This window comes from Gorilla gorilla, chromosome 12, assembly GCF_029281585.2.
Source record: "Gorilla gorilla gorilla isolate KB3781 chromosome 12, NHGRI_mGorGor1-v2.1_pri, whole genome shotgun sequence".
NCBI lineage: Eukaryota > Metazoa > Chordata > Mammalia > Primates > Hominidae > Gorilla > Gorilla gorilla.
Genome location: NC_073236.2, coordinates 107,675,001 through 107,701,365, shown reverse-complemented (window position 1 = coordinate 107,701,365; position 26,365 = coordinate 107,675,001). Strand labels below are relative to the sequence as shown.

The window sequence follows — 26,365 nt, the reverse complement described above, 5'->3', positions numbered from 1 at the left end:
AGTAATTATTTTGCCGTAGACACTGCCTCTGCTATAGCCATTGCCTTGATGACATTTGGCACTATGTATCCCATGAGTGTGTACAGTGGGAAAGTCTTACTCCAGGTAAGGTTCTTCTTCCAATGTGCGTGCTTAATATTAGCCATGTTCTTCTACCAGATTAAAAAGTTGTATGTGTTGTTCTACAAGATTGTGAAATTTTTATTTTTATTTTTTAATTTTAATTTTTTTTTTTTTTTTTTTTAGAGACAGGTCCTTGCTCTGTCACCTAGACTGGAGTACAGTGGTGGGATCTCGGCTCACTGCCGCCTTGACCTCCCAGGCTCAAAGGACCCTCCCACCTCAGTCTCCTGAGTAGCAAACTACAGGCACACACCACCACACCCAGCTAATTTTTAAAAATATTTGTAGAGATGGGCTCTCACTGTGTTGCCCAGGCTGATCTCAAACTGCTGGGCTCAAATGATCCTCTTGCTGCGGCCTCCCAAAGTGTTGGGACTATACGCGAGAGCCATTGTGCCCAGTCATAATTTTTAATTACAAAAGTTTTTTGGCCAGGAGAGGTGGCTCACGCCTGTAATCCCAGCACTTTGGGAGGCCAAGGCGGGCAGATCACAATGTCAGGAGTTCGAGACCAGCCTGGCCAATGTGGTGAAACCCTGTCTCTACTAAAAAAATACAAAAATTAGCTGGGCGTGGTGGCATGCGCCTGTAATCCCAGCTACTCGGGAGGCTAAGGCAGGAGAATTGCCTGAACCCGGGAGGCGGAGGTTGCAGTGAGCTGACCTTGTACCACTGCATCCAGCCTGGGCGACAGAGCAAGACTCCATCTCAAAAAAACAAAACAAAATTTTTTTTTAATTCCCTCCCTTTAACAGTACAGATTGTGAAATTTTTAGTTACTGGAAGCCCCTGCTAGAAATGAAGTCAAACAGTAATCTCTGAAATTCATATAGTAAGAACCTGATGAAAGTCCATTAGCCAGTAAAATAGTCACAAATCTTCCTATATTTATAATGTGACAAAATCACAAATTTAAAACTATTATTATTTTTCAAGTGAAAACAATGTTACTTTTTTTTTTTTTTTTTGAGACGGAGTCTCTCTCTCTTGCCCAGGCTGGAGTACAGTGGCGCTACACTCAGGTCACTGCAACCTTTGCTTCCTGGGTTCAAGCGATTCTCCTATCTCAGCATCCCGAGTAGCTGGGACTACAGCCACGTGCCACCACGCCTGGCTAATTTTTGTATTTTTAGTAGAGCTGGGGTTTCACTGCATTGACCAGGATGGTCTCAAATTCCTGACCTCAGGTGAGCCACCCGCCTTGAACCTCCTAGAGTGCTGGGATTACAGGCATGAGCCACTGCGCCCGGCCTGAAATTTTTTTTAGATATTTATTTTCCCTCAGTAAATGTGCTTTGGCTTTTGTGTAATCTGCTTATGACTATTTTATTATTTCCTGCCACTGAATCAGTGAGACTTTAAAATTTCAAACTTAAAATCTTAAATGACACATTGCTACTTACTGAAATGATAGGAACACCCTGAATATGAATAGAAAAGCAGTTTCCAGCCGGGCGCGGTGGCTCATGCCTGTAATCCCAGCACTTTGGGAGGCCAAGGTAGTTAGATGATGAGGTCAGGAGATCAAGACCATCCTGGCTAACACGGTGAAACCCCATCTCTACTAAAAATACAAAAAATTAGCCGGGCATGGTGGCGAGTGCCTGTAGTCCCAGCTACTCAGGAGGCTGAGGCAGGGGAATGGCTTGAACCCGGGAGGCGGAGCTTGCAGTGAGCCAAGATTGCGCCACTGCATTCCAGCCTGGGCGACAGAGCGAGATTCCAAAAAAAAAAAAAGGCAGTTTCCCAGGGCTGGATGTGCATGTAAGCACTGTGGTTCCTTCTGTCTTACCCTATGCCTTTTCCAAAACTTAGGGCGGTAGTTCCATCTCCAGAAAAAATAAAAATAATAAGACAATAGTTGCATAGTGCTATGCCCTATACAAAATACGACCTTTGTAACCATTTCCCAAAGATTTTTTGTTGGTTGGTTGGTTGTTTAAGTGTTATTTATCTTTTTATCTTATCTTCAAGATAGAAAAACAGGTATGGGCCAGTTGATGATGTTGCTCCACTAGTGGGGCCAGTTGAAACCTCTCTTCTCTAAATCATGATAGGACACCTGTCAAAGCAAAGGCTGGCTTAAAATCCTTTTGGGGAGGGGGTTCAGGACCATTGTTGGCAAACTTTTTTCCTTCCCCCATTATTCATATTTTATTATATTTTTCCCCAGACAACACCACCGCATGTTATTGGTCAGTTGGACAAACTCATCAGAGAGGTAAGATGGAATAGTAAATAAAATCATTTTATTTTATATCAGGGAATTGAAAAGGTGGATACTTTTAATACTTTATTCAACTCTACCTAGAATTTTATTTGAGGGAAGTTCATGTTCTTCACAATAACATACTAGGAGCCATAATATAGTGGCAAATGTGGAAAAATATGAGGAATTGTTCAATTTGGAAATCAAATTCACTTGAAGCGAATGTGGAAGGTAATGGCCTAATGACCACCCTATTATAAATGCTGTGATTTTTATTTATTTTATTTAGTTATTTAGTTATTTTTTTTTTGAGACAGAGTCTTGCTCTGTTGACAGGCTGGAGTGCAGTGGCGCAATCTCAGCTCACTGCAACCTCCACCTCCCAGGCTCAAGCAATTCTCCTTCCTCGGCCTCCTGAGTAGGTGAGACTATAGGCACGTGCCACCATGCCCAGCTAACTTTTTTTTTTTTTTTGAGACGGAGTCTTGCTCTGTCGCCCAGGCTGGAGTGCAATGGTGCCGTCTTGGCTCACTGCAACCTCTGTCTCCCAGGTTCAAGTGATTCTCCTGCCTCAGCCTCCTGAGTAGCTGGGACTACAGATGCATGCCACCATACCCAGCTAATTTTTGTATTTTTAGTAGAGACAGGGTTTTGCTGTGTTGGCCAGGCTGGTCTTGAACTCCTGACCTTGTGATCCACCCGCCTCGGCCTCCCAAAGTGCTGGGATTACAGGCATGACCACAGCGCCTGGCCCGCCCAACTAACTTCTGTATTTTTTTTTTTTTTTTTCTGAGACGGAGTCTCGCTCTGTCGCCCAGGCTGGAGTGTGGTGGCACAATCTCGGCTCACTGCAACCTCCACCTCCTGGGTTCAAGTGATTCTTCTGCCTTAGCCTCCCAAGCAGCTGGGATTATAGGCGCCCACCACATGCCTGGCTAATTTTTGTATTTTTAGTAGAGACAGGGTTTCACCATCTCGACCAGGCTGGTCTTGAACTCCTGACCTCGTGATCCACCCACCTCGACCTCCCAAAGTGCTGGGGTTACAGGCATGAGCCACCACGCCCGGCCTAACTTTTGTATTTTTAGTAGAGACGGGGTTTCACCATGTTGGCCAAGATGGTCTCAATCTCTTGACCTCGTGATCCACCCGCCTCGGCCTCCCAAAGTGCTGGGATTATAGGTGTGAGCCACCGTGCCCAGCCTGTTTTTTGTTTTTTTTGAGACTGAGTCTTGCTCTATCACCCAGGCTGGGGTGCAGTGGCATGATCTTGGTTCACTGCAACCTCCGCCTCCTGAGTTCAAGCGATTCTCCTGCTTCAACCTCCTGAGTAGCTGGGATTACAGGCTCCCACCACCATGCCTGGCTAATTTTTGTATTTTTAGTAGAGACGAGGTTTCACCATGTTGGCCAGGCTGGTCTCGAACTCCTGACCTCAAATGATCCGCCCCTCTTGACCTCCCAAAATGCTGGGATTACAGGCATGAGCCACTGTGCCCAGCCTTTTGTTGTTTTTTTAAAATATATATATAAAAAGAGATGGGGTCTTGCTATGTTGACCAGGCTGGTCTTGAACTCCTGCTCTCAAGCCATCCTCCCATCTTGGCCTTCCAAAGTGCTGGGATTACAGGCATGAGCCACTGTGCCCGGTCAAATGCTGTGATTTTTTTTTTTTTTCCAGGGGGTACAGGGTCTTGCTCTGCCACCCAGTCTGGAGTGCAGTGCCGTGTTCTCTGCTTCCCACCGGCTAATTGTTGTACTTTTTTAGTAGAGACAGGGTTTCGCCATGTTGGCCTGGCTGGACTCGAACTCCTGGCCTCAAGTGATCTGCCTACTTCAGCCTCCCAAAGTACTGGAATTGCAGACATGAGCCACCGTGCCCAGCCTAGACTTTCTTTTAAGTTGTTACAAATTTCCACCTACTAACTAATGAAGAAATAAAATAATGAACTATTTTGATGTTGAAACTATTTTAAACCTTTGATTGTCAGTGTGACAGAGGCCACTTTTACCAGTATAACTGGCTACTACTCTCAACTAGTGAAGCCTGGCCTTAAGTATGTGTCCTGTGCAACTGTACCAGTGGGCTACACACTATATATCTGGCCTTGGAATTTCTTCTAGACTCACATCCAAACAACATCCTGTGTTGTGCAGAGATTTGTTATAAGGGATTTCAGGGAAAGAAGTGATTGAGAAAACAAAAAAATTAAGTAAAAAATCTGATACCACAAAGTGCTAGATATAAATAAATATATTCCATATTGATATAAAAAGAACCATACACTGTTGAAGAAATTGGTTGGGGTAGGGGTTTAAAACTGAGCAGTGGGGACCTGATTCTAAAAGAATTGGGGCAAGCAAGAAACGAGGAAAGCAAGGTCTTGGGTCAGTATGGAACAAACAGGAATGGTATCTTGAGTGGTCTGAGACTTCTCTTAGCTAATGAGTGTCCTTGTGCAGGATTTGGCTGTGTCATTCTTAAGTTTAAACTAAGTCCATAATGTGACTAAACTGCATTGGATATGTTAAGTACAGACAACTCTGATCACCTCTTTCTGTTTTTGGTTAGGTATCTACCTTAGATGGAGTTTTAGAAGTCCGAAATGAACATTTTTGGACCCTAGGTTTTGGCTCATTGGTATGTTCTTTTACATATGACTTTAGTTATAATTTAAAATATAGTCTTCCATTTTTAAAACTGAAAAGTATTTCCTTAAAATTTTTATAGAGCCTTTGATTCCTAGTTATGTTAAGCAGAGTCTAAAATGTACATGAATTCAATTACCTAATTGAGGGATTTTTTGGTGTTTAGAGACAGGGTCTCACTCTGTTGTCCAGGCTGGTGTTGAACTCCTGGCCTCAAGCAGTCCTCCCGCCTTAACCTCCCAAACAATAGAGGAATGTTTTTATTTTTTTTCCATCAAACATGTTAATGATAATAATACAGGAGTGTCCAGATAAGACAAATTTGTAGTCAGTGTAATTTCCAAATAAGAAAATGTTAAAAAAAAATTAAAAGTGCAATTGCTTTCTTTTTTAACTGTAGTTCTCATTTTGGAGAGTTTGCTGAATATTTTGAAGAACTACAGTAACACAACTTGCTTCAGCATAAAATTTCGTATTTTCTAATTCAGTTTGAACCTCAATACCAGAGAGACTTTATTATGACACGGTTTTACTTGTACGTTAGGAATGATGAGGAAAATACAGAAAATATAAAGCACTATAATCTTATCATCTAAAGAAAACTGCTGTTGATATTTTGGTGTTTATACATTTATTTTCCTTAGAAAATGAGATCACGGGCTGGGCGCGGTAGCTCACGCCTGTAATACCAGCACTTTGGGAGGCCAAGGTGGGCAGATCACCTGAGGTTGAGAGTTTGAGACCAACTTGGCTAACATGGTGAAACCCCATCTCTGCTAAAAATACAGAATTAGCTGGGCGTGGGGTGTGGCACATGCCTGTAATTCCAGTTACTTGGGAGGCTGAGGCAGGAGAATCCCTTGAACCCGGGAGGCAGAGGTTGCAGTGAGCCGAGATCACGCCATTGCACTCTAGCCTGGGTGACAGAGTGAGACTCTGTCTCCAAAAAAAAAAACAACAACAGAAAATGAGATCATGCTGTTTTATAATTAGCTCTTTTCGTTTAATTAATTTATCATGAACAGTTTTCTATGTCATTAAATACTCTTCTACAGTATCATTTAAAAAAACAGGGTTTGATTTTTCTAATATAACACAAATTTTATAGATAAACAGATCAAAGCTGGTCTAGCAGTTCAATGATGTTACCCACTTTGCAGTCTTTAGTTTCAGGCTATGCTTTTGTAGTGGGAAAATGGTTGCTTCACCTCCACCTTCCCCAACTCTTTCCCTCTCTCATTATTTTGGATGTCTAAAACTTATTACAAGAAAAACTTGAGACTGTAACATCCCCTCCCTCCTTACTGGGAAGGTGCCAAATGACCAGAGTGTCAAGAGACCAAAGAATGACTTGGACAGGTCCAGCATGGCCAGTAGGTGAGTTTGTTAGGACTTACCTATGGGGCACTCCTGGGAAGCAGGACAGCTTTAGAGATCTACCCACCTCCCATTTCTAAGCTGCTTTTAAGCTAATTTTCTCGATCTTTGCCTGCTGTATGTGTGTAATGAGACTGTTTTCCTTGGTAGGGTCTCAGATGCTCTCTAAAATCTTTGGTTCTCAGGGTCGCTTGCTCCTCGACTGTACACCATGGCTTTGGCTCATTGCCTGGCCTTCAGAGTTCGGGCAGCGGACATACATCGTCGAATAACCTAGTGGGGGACCCACCACACTTCTTTAAATTCTTTAGAAGGGGCCGTTGGGAACAATATTCTCTAAATTCTTGAATGTTGAAAGCAGCTTGTGGACATTATAATTAAAAATTAGTTTGATTGGATATAAACTCTTCAGTACACATTTGTTTCAAGTTTCTTAAAAACACATTATCCCTTTTATTTCTGGCATGAAGCATTTCTGAGACAATGCCTAATGATAGTCTTAATTTTTTTCTTTTTATATGTCACTTGATCTTTTTGCCTGGATGCCCAAAAGATTTTTTTTTAAGTTCAGTACCTTTACTAGAATATGTCTTGGCATTGGTCATTCTGCATTAGTTATTTCAGGTATGCAGTGCACCCTTTCTTCTTTTTTTTTTTATTTTTATTTTTGAGACGGAGTCTTGCTCTGTCGCCCAGGTGGGCGTGCAGTAGTGCAATCTCGGCTCACTGCAGCCTCTGCCTCCAGGGTTCAAGCGATTCTCCTGCCTCAGCCTCCCGAGTAGCTGGGATTACAGGCACACACCACCACGCCCAGCTAATTTTTGTTTTTTTTTAGTAGAGATGGGGTTTTACCATGTTGACCAAGCTGGTCTCAGACTCCTGACCTCAAGTGATCCTCCCTCCTTGGCCTCCCAAAGTGTTGGGATTACAGGCATGAGCTACTGCGCTCGGCCCACAGTGCACGCTTTCGATAATGCTGTTTCAAAAATAATTTTTTAAAACATCTAATTGTATTTTGTAATATTTGTTCTATTCTCTTTCTTTGGTTTTCTTTTGTGGAAACTTCTGTTATTTGCATGTTAAATATGTTGGATCTTTGCCTTTCTTACTGTTATTTTCTTTCAAATTCTTATCTTTTAATTTCCTTTTGATTTTTTTTTGACCTTTTGTGTCTCTTAAAGTATACCTGTATGTTTCCTTATGTTTGTATTTGTTCTGAGTAAGTCTTCATTTCTAAAGTGATCTTTTTTTCTAGTATTACAATTGTCATCTCATTTCTAAGGTTTTCTAATTCTGATTTATTATCTTGTTTTATATCTTTTGATTGGTTTTTAAAAAGTAGGTTATAGTTTTTATCTGACATGTAGTTTTATCTGTCTGGTGATCTTTTATAATCTGTTTTATAGTCTCTTTTTCTTACATAATTTTGTGTGGGATTTGACCCTCTCTTCTTTTCTGTTGCTCATTTTTATGTGAAATTAGTTTTCCTGAACTTTAAAATTAGGAGTGGTTTAGGGTAGTGTGTACAAATTCATGGGTCTAGAGCTCCATCTTCTGATGATTTTGTGAAAGAAGAAAGATTTTTGTTCTGGCTCTGTTCCTCTCTGCCATTTTTACCTTTTTTTTTTTTTTTTTTTTTTTTTGAGACAGGGTCTCACTCTGTCGCCAGGCTAGAGTGAGTGCAATGGCATGATCTCGGCTCACTGCAACCTCCGCCTCGCAGGTTCAAGCGATCCTTTCACCTCAGCCTCCCCAGTAGCTGAGACTACAGGTGCATGCCACCATGCCTAGCTAATTTTTGAATTTTTTGGTAGAAACAGGGGTTTCACCATGTTGGCCAGGCTGGTCTCAAACTTCTGACCTCAGGTGATCTGCTCTTCTTGGCCTCCCAAAGTGCTAAGATTACAGGAGTGAGCCACTGTGTCCAGCATTTTTTTTTTTTTTTTTTTTTTTTTTTTTAAGGAGACAGCGTCCTGCCCTGTCACCCAGGCTGGAGTGAGTGGTAGAGATATAGCTCACTGCAGTCTCAAATGTCTGGGCTCAAATGATCCTCCTACCTCAGCCTTCCCAGTAGCTGGGATTACAGGTACACGCCACCATGCCCAGCTGATCTTTTTAATTTTTTTTGTAGAAACAGTCTTGCTGTGTTGCTTAGGCTGGTCTTGAACTCTTGGCCTTAAGCACTCCTACTGCCTTGGCCTCCCAAAGTGTTGGGATTACAGGCACAAGGCACTGTGCCTGGCCCTGCCTTACATTTTTATCTGAACTTCTTCTGTCCTTTGTCTCAACTGTACTACTCAGTTTGGATTCTCTTGCCATTGTTTCTTTTTGATATGGAGTTTTTTTTTTTTTTTTTGGAGGGGAGCTTTGCCTGGTTACTTTCGAGAACTCATAGGGCTCAGACTATTCCAGCCCTTATTGCAGACCCAGTGTATTTGCCCACTGTTGTAATGTGCAAAACTCCTCCCAGTTGCAGCTGCTTTTCTCATATTGGCTGTCCTAGATTTCCGTTAAGTCTTGTTAGCCGCTTTGGGGTTTTTAGGTCAGTCAGATGAGCTGTTGCTTCCTGCTGCACAGATTGTGTTACCTTGAAGGTCTTATACCTTTTATTTGGGTTTTCATAGGGGTACTAGGTTACTTTCTTTGTTTTAATGGAAATATTTGAGGCATTTCAAAAACTGCCACCACTGCTGCCATCTTGCAAGAATCCCAACATAATTTTTAGTTTTCTTAGTTTTACATTATCTAAATATGCCATAATTTATTTCATAAGTCCCTTAGTGAATATTTAGATTCTCTTCTATTTTTCCTATATTAACAGGTCTAGGATAAACTTTTTTTTTTTTTTTTTTTTTTGAGACAGAGTCTCACACTGTCACCTGGGCTGGAGTGCAATGGCATGATCTTGGCTCCCTGCAACCTCCGCCTCCTGAGTTCAAGCAACTCTCCTGCCTCAGCCTCCCAAGTAGATAAAAACTAGAAAGAAGCTATCTGTGAAACTGCTTTGTGATGTGTAGATTCATCTCACAGAGTTAAACCTTTTTATTGATTCAGGAGGTTGGAATCTCTCTTTTTGTAGAATCTGCGAAGAGACAGCCGGGATTACAGATGCCCCACCATGCCCCACGTCTGGCTAATTTTTTGTATTTTTAGTAGAGATAGGGTTTCACTGTGTTGGCCAGGCTGGTCTCGAACTCCTGATCTTGTGATCTGCCCGCCTCGGCCTCCCAAAGTGCTGGGATTATAGGCATGAGGCACCATGCCCAGCCTGGGATAAACATTTTTATGGGATAATCTTTGTAAATATCCATGATTATTTCTTAAGATTAATTTTTAGAAGTTTTTGTAAATCTGAAAATATTCACATTTTTTATGGCTTTTGATGCAAATTCCCAAATTGCCTTCTAGAATGCCTTTTAGAACTACACACCTTGAGTCTTATGTTCATTTTTAACCATTCTTTCCTTTTTTTTAATTAATTAATTTTTTAAAATATGGAACGCTTCATGAATTTGCATGTCATCTTTGCACAGAGGCCATACTAATCTTCTCTGTATCGTTCCAATTTGAGTATATGTGCTGCCGAAGTGACCACTTAACCGTTCTTTTAATTGCGTTAATGACATTGGATGGCTTATAAACACAAAGAATATAGTCATCAACTCAGAACTTGGCATCTAGAAACCGCACCTATGAAGTCCCTGGTTAAGACCCAGGAATTTAATAAAACAAGCTTTTGAGCTGCTAAAAGTTAATATCACAAAAGCCATAGATGAACGCATGCACTGTAATTATAGGAGACTTTTCAAGTTCATACTCTGAAAACAGTGTTTCCTTATTTTAATTACTTTGATTTCCATATCAGACTGAAAGAGGATATGGCATCTTTAATAGTGACAACTGTGAATGGTAGTGGCAAAAGAAAAGGGAAAGATCAGAAATGACTTGATTTCAAGACGTGGCTTGTCTTAGCTAAAAGTAATAAACTAGAAGTCAAATTCAAGGAATATAGATATTTTCTCTGTCTCATGATTGACAATAGCTCTCTTACTATTTTTCTGTATTTAGTATTTCAAGTCATAGATTCAGATACATTGTTACTAAACAATTTGGCTAATTTATGTGCAGTTTATGTTTTGTAAGAATTTTTTTCTTTTTTAAAAATCTGTGTTTATTTAGAGACCAACATGGAGTGTCTGCTGGACATTTTATTTAATTTTATTTACTCTCTTTTTTTGAGACTGGGTCTGGCTCTGTTGCCCAGCCTGGAGTGTAGTGACATGATCTTGGCTCACTGCAACCTCTGCCTCATGGGCTCAAGCCATCCTCACACCTCAGCCTCCCAAGTAGCTGTGACTATAGGCGCGCACCACCACGCCCGGCTAATTTTTGTATTTTTTGTAGAGATGGGGTTTTGCCATGTTGTCCAGTCTGGTCTCAAACTCCTGAGCTCAAGCGATCCATCTACCTCAGCCTCCCAAAGTGCTGGGATTACAGGCATGAGCTACCATGCCTGGCCATCTATTATATATATATATATATATATATATATATATATTTTTTTTTTTTTTTAAGTTCTTATTAGGCAAATAGTACCCAATTGTTAAGAAAATAAAAACTTGTAACTAAGTCATAAAAAAGAGAGTAAATATCCTTAATAATTCTGCCATCTAGAGATAAATATTGTCATCCTTGATACTTGTCTCTGTCCTTCTGTTTTTTATTTTTCTTTATTTATGTCTTATTTTTTATTTATTGAGACAGGGTCTTGCTCTGTCACCCAGGCTAGAGTGCAGGGGTATAGTCATGGCTCACTGCAGCCTCAACCCTCTAGGCTCAAGCAGTCTTCCTGCCTCAGCCTTCCTCGTAGCTGGGACTGCATATGTGTGCCTGGCTAATTTATTTTTTATAACGATAGAGTCTTGCTATGTGGTCCAGGCTGGTCTCAAACTCTTCCTTAAGCAATCCAACCTAGGTGCCCATCAATCCTAGGTGTTATTGGGCACCTAGGTTGATGCCATGCCTTTGCTGTGTGAATAGTGCTGCAATGAACATCCAAGTACATGTGTCTTTTTGGTAGAAAGATTATTTTCTTTTGGATATATACCCAGTTATGGGATTGCTGGGTCAAATGGTATTTCTGCTTTAAGTTCTTTGAGAAATCTTCAAACTGCTTTTTAGAGTGGCTGAACTGATTTACATCCCCACCAACGGTGTATAAACACTCCCTTTTCTCTGCAGCCTCACCAGCATCTGTTGTTTTTTCACTTTTTAATAATAACCATTCTGGCCGGGCGCGGTGGCTCATGCCTGTAATCCCAGCACTTTGGGAGGCTGAGGCAGGCAGATCACCTGAGGTCAGGAGTTCAAGACCAGCCTGGCCAACAAAGCGAAATCCTATCTCTACTAAAAATACTAAAATTAGCCGGGCATGGTGGCGTGGGCCTATAATCCCAGCTACTTGGGAGGCTGAGGCAGGAGAATTGCTTGAACCCAGGAGGTGGAGGTTGCTGTGAGCTGACATTGTGCCACTGCACTCCAGCCTGGGCAAGAGAGCAAGACTCTCTCAAAATAAATAATTAAATAAATAAATAAATAATAATGATAGTAGCCATTCTGAGTAGTGTGGGATGGTATCTCATTGTGGTTTTGATTTGCATTTCTCTGCTGATTAGTGATGAAGAGCATTTTTTTCATGCTTCTTGGCCACTTGTATGACTTCTTTTGAGATGTATCTTCATGTTTTTTTCCCATTTTTTAATGGGGTTATTTGTTTTTTGCTTGTTCAGTTTTTAAGTTCTGTATAGATTCTGATATCAGATCTTTGTCTGATGCATAGTTTGCGAATATTTTCTCCCATTCTGTAGGTGTTTCTTGGTTGTCTCGCAAGATTCTTACAGTTTTGAGGTCTGTTTTTTTTTTTTTGAGACGAAGTCTAGCTCTGTCACCCAGGCTGGAGTGCAGTGGCATGATCTCAGCTCACTGCAACCTCTGCCTCCTGGGTTCAAGTGATTTTTCCTTCTCAGCCTCCCAAGTAGCTGAAACTACAGGCATTTGCCACCACGCCCGGCTAATTTTTTTTTTTCCATTTTTGTAGAAACAGGGTTTCACCATGTTGGTCAGGCTGGTCTTGAACTCCTGACCTCAGGTGATCTGCCTACCTCAGCCACCCAAAGTGCTGGGATTACAGGGCATGAGCCATAGCACCCTGCTGAGGTCTTAAATTGAAATCTTTAATCCATCTTGAGTTAATCTTTTTATATGGTGAAAGTGAAGGTCCAGCTTCATTCTTCTGCATATGGCTAGCTAGCTATCCTAGTACCATTTATTGAATAGGTAGTCCTTTCCCCACTGCCTATTTTTGTTGACTTTGTCAAAGATCAGATGGCTGTAGGTATGTGGCTTTATTTCTGGGTTCTTTATTCTGTTCCATTGGTCTATGTGTTTGTCTTTTTACCAGTACCATGCTGTTTTGGTTACTGTAGCCTTATAGTTTGAATTCAGGTAATGTGATGCTTCCAGCTTTGTTCTTTCTGCTTAGAATTTCTTTGGCTATTTGGACTCTTTTTTGGTTCCATATGTATTTTAAAATATTTTTTTCTACTTCTATGAAAAATGACATTGGTAGTTTGATAGTAATAGCATGGAATCTATAGATTGCTTTGGACAATATGGCCATTTTAATGATACTGATCTTCCAATCCATGAGCGTGGAATGTTTTTCCATTTGTTTGTATCATCTGTGATTTCTTTGAGCAGTGTTTCATAGTTCTCCTTGTAGAGATCTTTCACCTCTTTGGTTAGATGTATTTCTAGGTATTTTATTTCTTTTGTGGATATTATAAATGGGGTTGAATTCTTTTTTTTTTTTTTCTTGATACAAGGTCTCTCTTTGTCACCCAGGCTGGAGTGCAGTGGTGCAGCCACTGCAGCCTCAACCTCTCAGGTTCAATCAATTCTCCCACCTCAGCCTCCTGCGTAGCTGAGTAGCTGGCACTACAGATGTGTGCCACCACACCCAGCTAATTTTTTTTATTTTTTGTAGAGATGAGGTTTCACCATGTTGCTCAGGCTGGGGGAGTGTGTGTGTGTGTGTTTGTGTTAACCAAAATAGGATCATTTGCTGATTATCTACTTTAAAAACATAATTTATGGACCGGGCATGGTGGCTCACGCCTGTAATCCCAGCACTTTGGGAGGCTGAGGCAGGAGGATCGCTTGAACCTAGGAGTTCGAGACCAGCTTGGGCAACATGGTGAGACCTCATCTCTACAAAGAAAACAAAAAAAACAAAACCAAAAAAAACCATAATTTATGGTAAACACTTTTTCAAGTTAACAAATATACTTCTAACTCTCATTGTAATGCCTGGTGCTCTCTATCCCTTAGAAGCCTTGATATCATCTTTGATGAGTCAATCTCCCTCATCCTTTACTTCCAGCTGGGTATCAAGTCCTTCCATTACTGCCTCTGGAATATGATATATCTGTCTGTCCCTCTCTGATCCCACTATTTTTGGCCTGGCTCAGCTGTCCTCTTTTGTTTTGTTTTGTTTTGTTTTGTTTTGTTTTGTTTTGTGACAGAGTCTTGTTCTGTCTCCCAGGCTGGAGTGCAGTGGCATGATCTCTGCTCTCTGCAACGTCTGCCTCCTGGATTCAAGTGATTTTCCTGCCTCAGCCTCCTGAGTAGTTGGGATTACAGGTGCATGCCACCATGCCCAGCTAATTTTTGTATTTTTAGTAGAGACGGGATTTCGCCATGTTGGTCTCAAACTCCTGACCTCAGGTGATCCGCCTGCCTTGGCCTCCCAGAGTGCTGGGATTACAGGCATGAGCCACTGCACTTGGCAGCTCTCCTCATTTATAATCTAGATTGTTGAAGTTTTTTTCCTACCTGATTTCCAGTCATCTATACCTACAATTTTTCTGAACTCTGATTATTTATTTCTGTTAGGTTGCAGATGTTAAATTGAAATTCCTTATCATTTTAGAGTCCTCTGGTAGCCTCTTTTTAACCTTATTACCTACCTATCATTTTTCTTTCTTCCTTCTTCCCTTCTTCTCTTCCCATGCTGGGAGTGCGATGGCGTGATCTCGGCTCACTGCAACCTCTGCCTCCCAGATTCAAGCAATTCTTCTGCCTCAGCTCCCTGAGTAGCTGGGATTATAGGCACGTGCCACCACACCCGGCTAATTTTTGTATTTTTAGTGGAGGTGGGGTTTCACCATGTTGGTCAGGCTGGTCTCGAATCCTGACCTCAGGGGTGATCCGCCCACCTCAGCCTCCCAAAGTGCTGGGATTACAGGCGTGAGCCACCACACCCAGCCCCTTCCTCTGTTTCTCCTTCTCTTCTTTGCTTCCTCTCTTCCTTCTCTCCCTCTCTTCTCTCTCCCTCCTCCTTCTTCTGCCCCCTGAAATACTTGGACTTCTTTTTTTTCTTTTTCAAGATAGGATATCACTCTGTCACTCAGGCTGGAGTGCAGTGGTGCGATCTTGGCTCACTGCAACCTCCGCCTCCTGGGTTCAAGCTATTCTCCTGCCTTGGTCTGCCAAGTAGCTGGGATTACAGGCACATGCCACTATGCCTGGCTAATTTTTTGTATTTTTAGTGGAGACGGGGTTTCACCATGTTGGCCAGGCTGGTCTCGAACTCCTGACCTCAGGTAATCCACCCACCTCGGCCTCCCAAAGTGCTGGGATTACAGATGTGAGCGACTGCGCCCGGCCAGGACTTCTTTATATATTGGTATTATTGCTTATTCTTACCAAGTATGCCATACATTTTCATTGCTTTTCCCTCAGTGTGGAATGCTTCTCTACTTTTTGAAATTCTGTTTAATCACCAACCCTAGATTAAATGCCATCTTCTTTTGAAGTCCTCTTCAATTGGAATTAATACCTACCTTTTTGGCTCTTACATTGTATTTTTTGTATGTTTCATTTCTATTCTTCCTTGTATTATAATATTCCTGTCTTGTTCCTACATGGATATTTCTTTTTTTGTTATTTTAAAGATTCACAAATTATTTAACTCATTACAATGATAATCACCAGCAAGTAGTCTTTAAGAAATATTAACATTAAGCTTTTTCTTTCAAAGAAAATGCCAGGAACTTACCAAATCATAAATAAAATGTTTTATCTAATGAATTTTTTGTTAGTATAATTCTAAGCAATCTCTTTGTTATGATTTTGCCCCTTTTAGGCTGGATCAGTGCATGTAAGAATTCGACGAGATGCCAATGAACAAATGGTTCTTGCTCATGTGACCAACAGGCTGTACACTCTAGTGTCTACTCTAACTGTTCAAATTTTCAAGGATGACTGGATTAGGCCTGCCTTATTGTCTGGGCCTGTTGCAGCCAATGTCCTAAACTTTTCAGATCATCACGTAATCCCAATGCCTCTTTTAAAGGGTACTGATGATTTGAACCCAGTTACATCAACTCCAGCTAAACCTAGTAGTCCACCTCCAGAATTTTCATTTAACACTCCTGGGAAAAATGTGAACCCAGTTATTCTTCTAAACACACAAACAAAGCCTTATGGTTTTGGTCTCAATCATGGACACACACCTTACAGCAGCATGCTTAATCAAGGACTTGGAGTTCCAGGAATTGGAGCAACTCAAGGATTGAGGACTGGTTTTACAAATACACCAAGTAGATATGGAACTAATAATAGAATTGGACAACCAAGACCATGATAGACTCTAACTTATTTTTATAAGGAATATTGACTCCTTGGCTTCCAATTTATTTAGTAATCCAACTTTGCATTGACTGTTTAATCATTTACTCTAAATGTTAGATAATAGTAGGCTTGTTCACATTTCATGAAACCTATGAAACTATATTTTTGTGAAATGTATTTGTGACAGTGAAATCTTTGTAAATGTTAAAGGCTTTAAATAGGCTTCCTTTAGAAAATGTGTTTCTTTAAATTTGGATTTTGGTATCTTTGGTTTTGTAGTTGACTGCAGTGTGATGTGACCTTACCTTTATAAGAGCCACTTGATGGAGTAGATCTGTCACATTACTAAGATACGATATTTCTTTTTTTTTCCGAGACGGAGTCTTGCTCTGCCACTGTGCCCGGCCAATACATTATTATTAACTTAAGGCTGTACTTTATTAAGGCTTCCTTAGTTTTTGTTTTGTTTTGTTTTTTGAGATGGAGTCTCACTCTGTCGCCCAGGCTGGAATGCAGTGGCGTGATCTCAGCTCACTGCAACCTCTGCCTCCTGAGTTCAAATGATTCTCCTGCCTCAGCCTCCCGAGTAGCTGGGATTACAGGCACCTGCCACCACGCCCAGCTAATTTTTGTATTTTTAGTAAAGACGGGGGATTTCACCATGTTGGCCAGGCTGGTCTTGAACTCCTGACCTCATGATCCACCCACCTTAGCCTCCCAAAGTGCTGGGATTAGGTGTGAGCCACCGCACCTGGCCGATATTTTCTTTAATGAAATTTATAAATATGCTTCTTGAATAATAACACATTTTGGGAAAGCGAAAAATGTCTGTTCAAAAAGTAAAAGTCTCTTTTATAGCTTTTCCAAACTTAATTGCTAATTTTTTCTTTGAGGTTCTCCTGAATTATGTCTTACAAACTAAAAGCAAAAATTTTTAGCAGAGATTTTGGAATACATTCTATCTAGCACAATTTGAATTTTTAATTATCAAGATTTTTGTTAAAGTTTCTCTCCTTTAAAAATTTTAGTACATTTGTAAATAGTCCCTGGTTCTCAGTGTTTTATTTTGATTAAGTGACTACCCAACTTTTGGTGATATGCAGTGAAAGAATCCCAATTTTCTATGTTACATTTAATCAAATACTGACATAATGAATTTATCTTTTCTGACACATTTTCATTCATTGGCTTTTTAATTTCTTATTTTATTAACAAAATATATCAAATATGTTACCAAAACACATGGAGTTCCATACATAATATGGAATTTGATGTCTTTTCAAGTTGCACAAAGAATTTGAGCATATATAATTTTACCAAAGCATAATGGACCTTAGATTATAGAATACAGCATTGTTAGGTCTGCAGTGGGCAGTTTCTTTTTGTTTTGCTTTGTCAAAAATGGGAAATTGTTAACTGTGATGAAATGTGAGAATTACATAGATTATGTTATTTTTTAGTTGTTTTCCAAATGCAGAGTTTAAGGACTTTCTAACATGGCTAGTATTACTTCCAAAAAGTATAACAAGCAGCAGTCACACATGACCTAGGAGGGTTTTTTATTGTTTTATTTTATTATGCATTCCATAACAGTTTTAAAATGGGATTTTGTGAATGGACTTAACTTTCCTGGAATCCAATGCTCCTGGAGATTTATGACTTTCCCAGCCATCAGCCAGCTATCTAGAGAAGATTTTTGTTTTTCTTTTGCAACAGTTTCTTCAGTCAACTCATTCACTTTCAAATAGGAGCAGCACTTTGAAATCCTTTTCCTTCACTGTGGATTAAAAACATCCAAGAAGCCATCTCTGTCAAGCAGAATTGTCATCTGTGGTAATAAGTGACCATGTCCTAAATACCTTTTTCTTAGTGAGGAGTTGGTCATTGTCTTTGACATCTGCAACCCCTGTTCAGGCATGTGACCTGCTAAAGAAATAACAGCCTACGCTACCTTGACTACTGGGGAAAATGATACTTCATAAAATGTAATAAGGCAACCTGTTCCTTGGCCTTTATCTTATGTTTTCCAACTATTACTGTATCTGTTATTGGTCTACTATTACAGGATGATTCTTCTTCCTCCATTGATCTCAACTAAATGTGAATTAGGGTAATGCATGAAATCTGAACTGCCATGTCCTGAGTTATGGTTAAGAGGTATGTGCTGCCACCCCATGCATGTCTTCCCCATCCCCATAGGATTTTAAAGTGTTCAGGTACCAAACACAGTTCTGTGTGAGGTTTTATGCCTGCTTCCTCAACACCAATTCAGAGGCAACACCTGTGCATCTGTCCCACCAAAGGTGCTTTAATACCTACCTTCACTATTTGAGAAAGGACACTCACAGTTGCCTGTGGGTTATGAAAGAATTGGCCCTACGTCCTGCATGTAAGATGTTACAGGGGACATTGGGCCATGCATTATTATATAGAGAAGTCTTATTTGCCAAGCTTTGACTAACTTCTGGATATGAAAATAAGGAACTTGCCCAGGATAGGCCTATAGGCAGCAGCCTTACTAGTAAATCTTGCCACAGAATCACTTGAAGCTAGACAGAGAAAGAAGTTCAATTTAAATATTTGTCCCATTGTTTGTGATTAAGATGTAAGCTTTGTGGAATGTAATTAACCCTGCTTTACGAAGTCACCATATTATAATAGGAAAAACACTGCCTAGGAGGCAAGAGATCTGAATTCCAGTTCTGATGCTGCCACTGTGTAAGGAAGTAGTTTTATAACCCATGGGCAAATCATCTGAGCTTTCTCATCTGTAAAGTTAGGGAGAGGAATTAATTAGTTGATCTGTAAAATAATCAGCTTCAAAACGTTATGGCTAAATCTGTAGAATGTGTGCCCAATTGCTAAACGGATGTTGTGCCCAGAATTTTATCTAGTGACTACCTCAACATACAGGCCAAGTGTTACCTGCACCAACACCCAAGCCATTAATTTGAGGTGCCATGAGAATAGGTGAACCACAGCCTAACACCATTTAGGTTTTTGTGTTTTTTTCAGGCTTGCCTCTACTTAAATATATTTAGATGAGAGAGTTTTCTTAGACTTCTTTCTTTGTAAGGAAGGGTTATTTGGGGAAGTGTTGGAAAAAAGATTAGGGCAGGGTACCCTTAGTTTATATAGGGTACAAAAGAATGGGAAACATCTTCCCTTTCTTCTTTAATCTCTGAAGTCATGTTTGGAATTACATATAATGTAGCAGGTACTGGAGAGGACCTGAATTTCAAGCTTCTGATTTAGCTGTTTGTAAACTTCCAAGTTTTGCTTGACTAAAGAATGCTGATTTTTTTTGGGAGGCTGATCTCCTTCTAATATCAGAAAGTGCTTTTTACATTCAAGATTGCTTGAATTAAACTGTTTGGATTAAAGAACATATATGGAGTTTCCTCTCTGATTTTAAATAATCTTTCTTTATTCAGTAGCTATTAATAATTTATCTCATATTCAGCGAATATTTACTGAGAATATTGTTGAGAATCTGTTACATGCCAGGCACTATACTAAGTTAATATGCATTCAGTATACCAGTTGGTGTGACCCAGACCAAAGGTAACACAAAGATGAATGAGAGTTCCTTCAAGGAGCCGATAATCCTAGTAGGAGAGCTAAGACACAAAACTGTTGCATGTTTTTAATCATCAAATTAAACTTCTTTCCACTTCCTTATCTTCTTTGGCATCCTTTTGCAAGATTTTTTTTAACTACCAGGCTTAAAATAATGAGGTCCCAGAGCACTTACTGGCTTCGAGTACACTTTATTTAAGCAGTTACTAGTTTAAAAGCACCTGTAATAACACTGAGATCATCATCATCAAATTGCCACCCAACAAGCCTAGCTTCTTGCAGAAAAGTTAACTTGGATAACACTTGGCTAAGTTTTCTGACTAATGCTGGATCAGGTAGAAATTCTTTAGTACTAAAGTCAAAAAACACTAATTGCTTAAGATTCTCAAATACACCCATGAAGGCAAGCCATCCATCACTGCTCACACGATTTCCCGCCAAATTCAACTGCTGGAAGTTTTTCAGAGGGTTCTTTCCAAAAAATGCACCTGGGTAAAGAAATAAGTATATTAGTTGGAAGAAAAATATTTTTTAAAAAAAAGAGAAATAGGTTCTACATTTATTTTACATACTTTTTTTTTCACTTTGAAATGGCCATGTTTGAACCAGTGCTTTGCCTCAGAAAGAAATTATTAATATAATTCTCTATAGCTAGGGCAGTGATTGTGAATATGGTCTATTATATTTTCCAAGAGTATAAGGGAATCTGATAAATAGTGATTCGTAGTGAGGTAGCAACAATATGTAAATGAATTACTTTTTTTTTCCCTTTTCCTTACTCCTAGGAAATGGAAGGTTGCTTTAATTAAATATTCAGTACTTGTTTTCAAAACTGGAGTCAATCTTTGGCAATATTAAGTCGTTTCCTCTTCTGAAAAAGTAAACACCACCTAACTGTTGTTTCTATGGGTATGTTCCTAACTGTAAACTTGAGTAAGTGAGGCTCCTTCAGTATCTAAAGATTTGGGTGTTTTTGTTTACCTGTTTATGTATAACCCTCCCTGAGCCTCTTCAGGAAGTTCCTCCATTCCTTACAGAATAGGGCACCTAAAGTATTTCCTACATAGGGTAGGTGGATATCCTGTCTTTCTGATACACAAAGAATGCACACACACACACACACATACATAGGATGTGTGTGTGTGTGTGTGTGTATACATACACAAATAGTTTAGTGTTCATTCTTTATCCCATGTTACCAGTTTAGGTGGTACTGGAACCCAAGTGAGTCTTGCAATAAGAAAAAATACCTTTCTTTCAGGTCATTTACCATCATACAGATTGGCCAGTATACAACATTAGGATTTCACAAAACTAGCTCTGTGTTAATTACACATATTAAATTGTGCAAAGCGTTAGCCCTACCCACCTACCTGGCCTTTTCTGGATGACTAAGTTCACCTTGAAGTACAGAGTGGACAGACAGGCAGACTGGACATGGGAACTCTGTTACTTACATGTTTATACTCCAGAGTATCACACACAAATTGCAGAAGATGTATGCCTGGCTTTTCAATCCACATTTCTCGGCTCATCCGAGCTCATCTTAGTCTTAGTGTCCCTCACCCAACTTTGGAGGGTTAATTTGTTGTATATTAAACTTGTGTTTCTTGGGAGATGTGTAATATCAGATAATGTTCCAGAAACTGACCCTTATGGAAATGAACGTCCATGATTCAGTTTGGATTCCAAGTAGGAAAAGAGGTTTTAAAAGTTCCTTTCCATTGTCTCAGTGAGAAGACCACTAAAGAGTTCAAGTTAAAGAAGGAAAGGTTCAGTGCTGTACAATCTTAAGGTTAGCAAGCAAAGACTAAAAGCTATCTGCTACTAGTAATGAGGGCTTAATGACAGAAAGGGACAGTCTTGTCCGACCAGCTTACGTGGGTGAGGTCAACCTAGTTATGCACTGAAACTATACCCTTACCCACTTTCAGTAAAGGTGTTTACCAGCTCCGTAGTGAGAGGAGATCTGTGAATTTGGTGTCTGATGTCACTGCATGGCCTTGTGTAGTTTGTTCAGTGCAACTAAGCACATTCTAGAGTGTGTCCTTAGTCAATGTCAGCCAATGCTTTTATCACCATCATAAGGTCTTGAGTTTCGAAAGCTCTTCAGGTTCTTCTTTACAGACACCTAAAGTGATTGACCCTGCCTGACCGTGGTCAAGATGCTAGCGGCTAAAGTGGGCAAAGCCAGGTAAGGAGATGATTCACAGGGTTCTGCCTTCATGTCTCTTACCCATGGTCAGTGTCACTGACACCATCTTTGGGCCTTCTTTGCCACTTTTATTTATTTGAAAAGTGAGACAGAGGCTGGGTGCGGTGGCTCATGCCTATAATCCGAGCACTTTGGGAGGCCAAGGCGGGCAGATCACCTGAGGTCAGGAGTTCGAGACCAGCCTGACCAACATGGAGAAACCCCGTCTCTAGTAAAAATACAGAATTAGCCAGGCGTGGTGTTGCATGCCTGTAATCCCAGCTATTCGGGAGGCTGAGGCAGGAGGATCACTTGAACCCAGGAGGCAGAGGTTGCGGTGAGCAGAGATCACACCATTGCACTCCAGCCTGGGTAACAAGAGTGAAACTCCATTTCAAAAAAAAAAAAAAGAGAAGAAAAGTGAGACAGACTGCTAGTTGTTCCCAAAACTGTCTCTCCTTATTCCATAAATAGAGTTTTATTTCAGCATATGGCCACTCATATCCCAGCCTCCCTTGCTATTAGGTGTGGCTAAATTTTTGCCAAGGAAGTATAGGCAGAAGTGATGTGTGCAACTTCCATGTCACTTTTCTGCTTTTCCCCTCTTCTACTAGGTTGAAATGATCACAGGGCAGTGACCTAGCTATGGCCATAAAGTCAAAAATAACACTCTTAAGGAATAGAGGAGTAAAAAAAAAGTAGGGGTCTGGGCCTGAAAGACTGCACAGAGGAAAACCACCCCACCTGCCTGGACTGCTCATTTCTGGACTGTTACATGATAGAGAATCAAGTTCTGCCTTCTGTAAGCCATGGTATAGTTGGGTCTCTGTTATCGCAGCTTAGCCTGTGCCCAGCCCAAATAGTACATAGGTCCTTACTTTCCCCTGCCTTCCACCTCCTCTGTTCCTTGGAGGATGGCTTTCTCCCTGCTCTCTCTTCCATCTCATGTTCATGTCCTTTCTGCCTTTGCCCCTTCTCCGTATGCTTCCCAGCATGGCATGCACTCAGTCCAAATGCTGGTTGCCAGTTGTGTGTCTATTTAAGGCTCCTTCCCCAAAGATCAACTTTTTTTCTCCTTCTCAGCTAGCAGAACATATTTTCACCACCTAAAAGGAATTTAAGAAGAATTTAAAGCCTATTCCACCCTCACAGGGTGAGCAATTTATACTGGTTATCTACTAAGGTATAAGGATCTTATCATCAATTTAAGAGAGTTTCTTAGATAATTATTGGAATGTGTGCTAGTGCAGGAACCAAGAACAAACAACATTTGTCATAAGCCAAGGGCATGCCTTTTGTTCATTTAATCTGCAGTGCTTGTGTTATGAGGAGCAGACTAGATCCAAGAGAAACAGAATCCATGACATTTAGAGCCATAGGCTGTATGTGGGCTGTGGAGAGTGCAAATGGCTTGATTGGAATTCCAGGAAAAATCTCAAATGCCCTGGGTAGAAGGGTTCTGATTCTTGGGGGTTCCTGTATCCCAAACACAACTCTTCATTTGTGTTGTCCTGTAGTTCACCTGAATGAGTACCAGAGTTCTCACTGTTTATTCATTCAGCAACATCTTTAGTGCTACTATGTGCTGCGGATTATGCTGGGTGCTGGGGATATGTGTAAACGACAGACATGGTCCCTGTCTAAATGGGCTTACAAAATAGTGTGAAGACATGCATTATAAAGTAATTAGATGGGTGGTGGGTGCTATGGTAGGTCAGGGTACCCTGGGAGCACACAAAAGCAATAGGCTTTCCCACTCCACTTTGTTCCCAGAACACTTGCAATTGGGCTTACATGCTCCAGGAGGAAGACTGGAGGATTCTTCTTAGGAGAAATGGAACTGCCCCCCAGGAAAAGGCCCTACAAAGAAGGGGCCATTTTGCTTGCCCAATCACCCCCTAGTGGAGTTAGCCTGTCAAAAATTCACCGCCTCCCTTAGATACACAGAACTCCCTATCAACTTGTGTCTCCCTCTAAAATGTGAAGAGGACAGTACAGGATTATCAGACATTTGACAACAGCCTCCCACAAGGAAGACTGAGACTAAAAGCCAAAACAACTCCCAAAGAAATCAGGCACTGTAGGAAACAAGAAAAATCAAACTCCAAAGACCTAAGTTTTTCAGAGATCCTAAGTTTTTCAGTAGACTGCATCTACTCAGCAACAATAAGATGCTAAGAAAGAGCTTTTGGAAAATAAAATATGATAGCGGGATCTATACAGCAGAATGATTGGGCCCAGGATTTAACACAGAGCTTCTAGAACATGAACAGGGTCTGCAATGGCTTTTTTTTTTTTTTGAGACAGGTTCTGGCTCTGTTGCCCAGGAGTGCAGTGGTGCAATCTCAGCTCACTGCAATCTGCCCCACTGGCTCAAGTAAGTGATCCTGCCAACTCAGCTTCCCGTATAGCTGGGATTATAACTATGTGCACTACGCCCAGCTAATTTTTGTATTTTTAGTAGAGACAGGGTTTCACCATGTTGGCCAGGCTGGTCTTTGAACTCCTGACCTCAAGTGATACACCCACCTCGGCCTCACAAAGTGCTGGGATTACAGGCATGAGCTCTCTTTGAGAACAGGCTGGATAGCAGAGGTCAGCTTCAAACATCCAAGTTGAAAGATGCCATTTAACAAAGGGTTTTGTTAGAGCAGGTGAAATTGGTCAGGCATGGTGGCTCATGCCTGTAAGCCCAGCACTTTGGGAGGCCGAAGCAGGCAGATCACTTGAGGTCAGGAGTTTGAGACCAGCCTGGCCAACATGATGAAACCTCGTCTCTACTAAAAATACGAAAATTAGCTGGGCATAGTGCACACACTTATAATGGCACATACTTATAGTGGCGGCATGGACCCGTAATCCCAGCTACTGGGGAGGCTGAGGCAGGAGAATCACTTGAGATTCAGAGAAGCGAATAGAGAACAGAGAATCCCGGGAAGCGGAGGTTGCAGTGAGCCAAGATCGCACCACTGCACTGCAGCCTGGAACAAAACAAACAAAAAAACAGGTGAAATAGATACCTGAGCTGGCAATGATTTTTATGTTGTAGTCTCAGATTGCTGATGGGTAAGAAACAAATTTTTGGGAGTCAAGAGCAAAACATGGCAAAGCTTGGAGATCAAATGCAATCTCTGAGGAAGAACAGCAGATAGTCTAGACCAAGCTTTAAGGAAAACTAGGAACATTTAATATCTGAGTAGAGGAATCACCATTGAAAAGAAGACTGAGAAGTAGCCAAGGTGGCATGGAGGTCAAGAGAATGTTTTGAAAAGAAGGGAATGCTCAGTGTCAACTCCTGCAGAGGAATCAAATAAATTAAACACTTCTGAAAGTGTCTCTTGAAATTCAGCCACATGGAGGGGTGTGGAGAGTCAGATGCAATGAGTAGAAAGTAGCAGATGGTCAGGAAATGGAGATGTCATAAGGGTACATAAAATTTGTTTTAGAGCTTTTACCTTGAAGGAGAGGAGAGATAGAATGATAACCAAAGGAGGAAGATAGGACTCAGGGAGAGTTTTATTTAAAATGGAAGAGATTTGAGCAACTTTAAAAACTGACAGGAGGGAGTCAGTAACAAGAGGCACAGTCAATAAAATGATGTCCCTGAACCGGAGTGAGGGTGAGGCTGGCATCTCAAGCACTGCTAAAGAGACTGCGCTTAGGTAGGAGAAGAGAAACCTACTATAAGCTCTAAGGAGAAGGAGAGAAAAAAATAACAGTCACATCCTCTGTGAAATAGGAGACGCTGAGTACTGATTGAGAAGAAAAAAGTTTAAAATAGTTTACATACAGTGTTGAATACAGAAACACAGATTGCCAGGAAATATTAAGAGAGATTGTGTTTATTCACTGTTTTTTGTTTGTTAGTTTGTTTTGTCTCCCAGGCCGGAGTGCAGTGGTGCCATCCTGACCTCAGGTGACCCACCCGCCTTGGCCTCTCAAACTGTTGGGATTACAAGCGTGAGCCACCGGGCCCAGCCCCCGCTATTTTTTTTTTTTTTTGAGGTAGAGTCTCACTCTCTCACCCAGGCTGGAGTTCAGTGGCGCGATCTTGGCTTACTGCAGCCTCCACCTTCTCGGTTCAAGAGAGTCTCCTGCCTCAGCCTCCCAAGTAGCTGGGATTACAGGCATGTGCCACCACACACAGCTAATTTTTTTCATACTACTTTTTTTAATCCATTCATTATTTGATGGACATTTGAGTTGTTTCCACTTTTGAGCTACTAAACATGCTATTATAAACATTAATATACAAGTTTTTGTGTGGATATTGGTTTTCATTTATCTTGAGTACCTAGGAAGAGAGTTGCTGGGTCATATGACAACTCTATGTTTAACATTTTGTATAACTTGCCAGAATGTTTTCCTCAGCAGCTGCATCATTTTACATTCTAACTACCAGCATATGAATTTCTCCGTATCCTTGCCAACAACACTTGTTATTGTATGTCTTTTAATAAAAAATAATAACCATCCCTAGTGGGTCTCAGGTGGTATCTCATTGTAGTTTTGGTTTACATTATTACCCTGATGGCTAATGA

General features: G+C 40.8%; 2 protein-coding genes and 1 non-coding gene across 12 annotated transcripts in view; 1 reads left to right on the top strand and 2 right to left on the bottom strand.

The window, feature by feature from the left end:
• Positions 1 to 19,439, top strand: part of SLC30A6 (solute carrier family 30 member 6) — a 57,683-nt gene extending 38,244 nt beyond the window's left edge. For 6 of the 8 annotated variants that reach the window (XM_004029074.5, XM_055377679.2, XM_063696196.1 and 3 more), the window contains 4 exons: positions 3 to 105; positions 2,297 to 2,344; positions 4,905 to 4,973; positions 15,564 to 19,439. In XM_004029074.5, coding sequence (XP_004029123.2) covers positions 3 to 105; positions 2,297 to 2,344; positions 4,905 to 4,973; positions 15,564 to 16,064 — 721 coding nt within the window. In that variant the 3' untranslated portion in view covers positions 16,065 to 19,439. The remainder of the gene's footprint in view (positions 1 to 2; positions 106 to 2,296; positions 2,345 to 4,904; positions 4,974 to 15,563) is intronic. The other 2 variants (XM_019021453.4, XM_055377680.2) reach the window with 1 other exon arrangement.
• LOC115933690 (U6 spliceosomal RNA) lies at positions 9,847 to 9,953 on the bottom strand. The gene has a single exon (XR_004069544.1). It is a non-coding gene; the product is annotated as a U6 spliceosomal RNA (small nuclear RNA).
• A 362-nt stretch (positions 19,440 to 19,801) lies between the features above and the next one.
• Positions 19,802 to 26,365, bottom strand: part of NLRC4 (NLR family CARD domain containing 4) — a 42,114-nt gene continuing 35,550 nt past the window's right edge. For 2 of the 3 annotated variants that reach the window (XM_004029072.5, XM_004029071.5), the window contains exon 9: positions 19,802 to 20,118. In XM_004029072.5, coding sequence (XP_004029121.3) covers positions 19,826 to 20,118 — 293 coding nt within the window. In that variant the 3' untranslated portion in view covers positions 19,802 to 19,825. Of the gene's footprint in view, positions 20,119 to 22,644; positions 22,931 to 26,365 lie in introns of those variants that run through there. The other variant, XM_063696195.1, reaches the window with a different exon arrangement.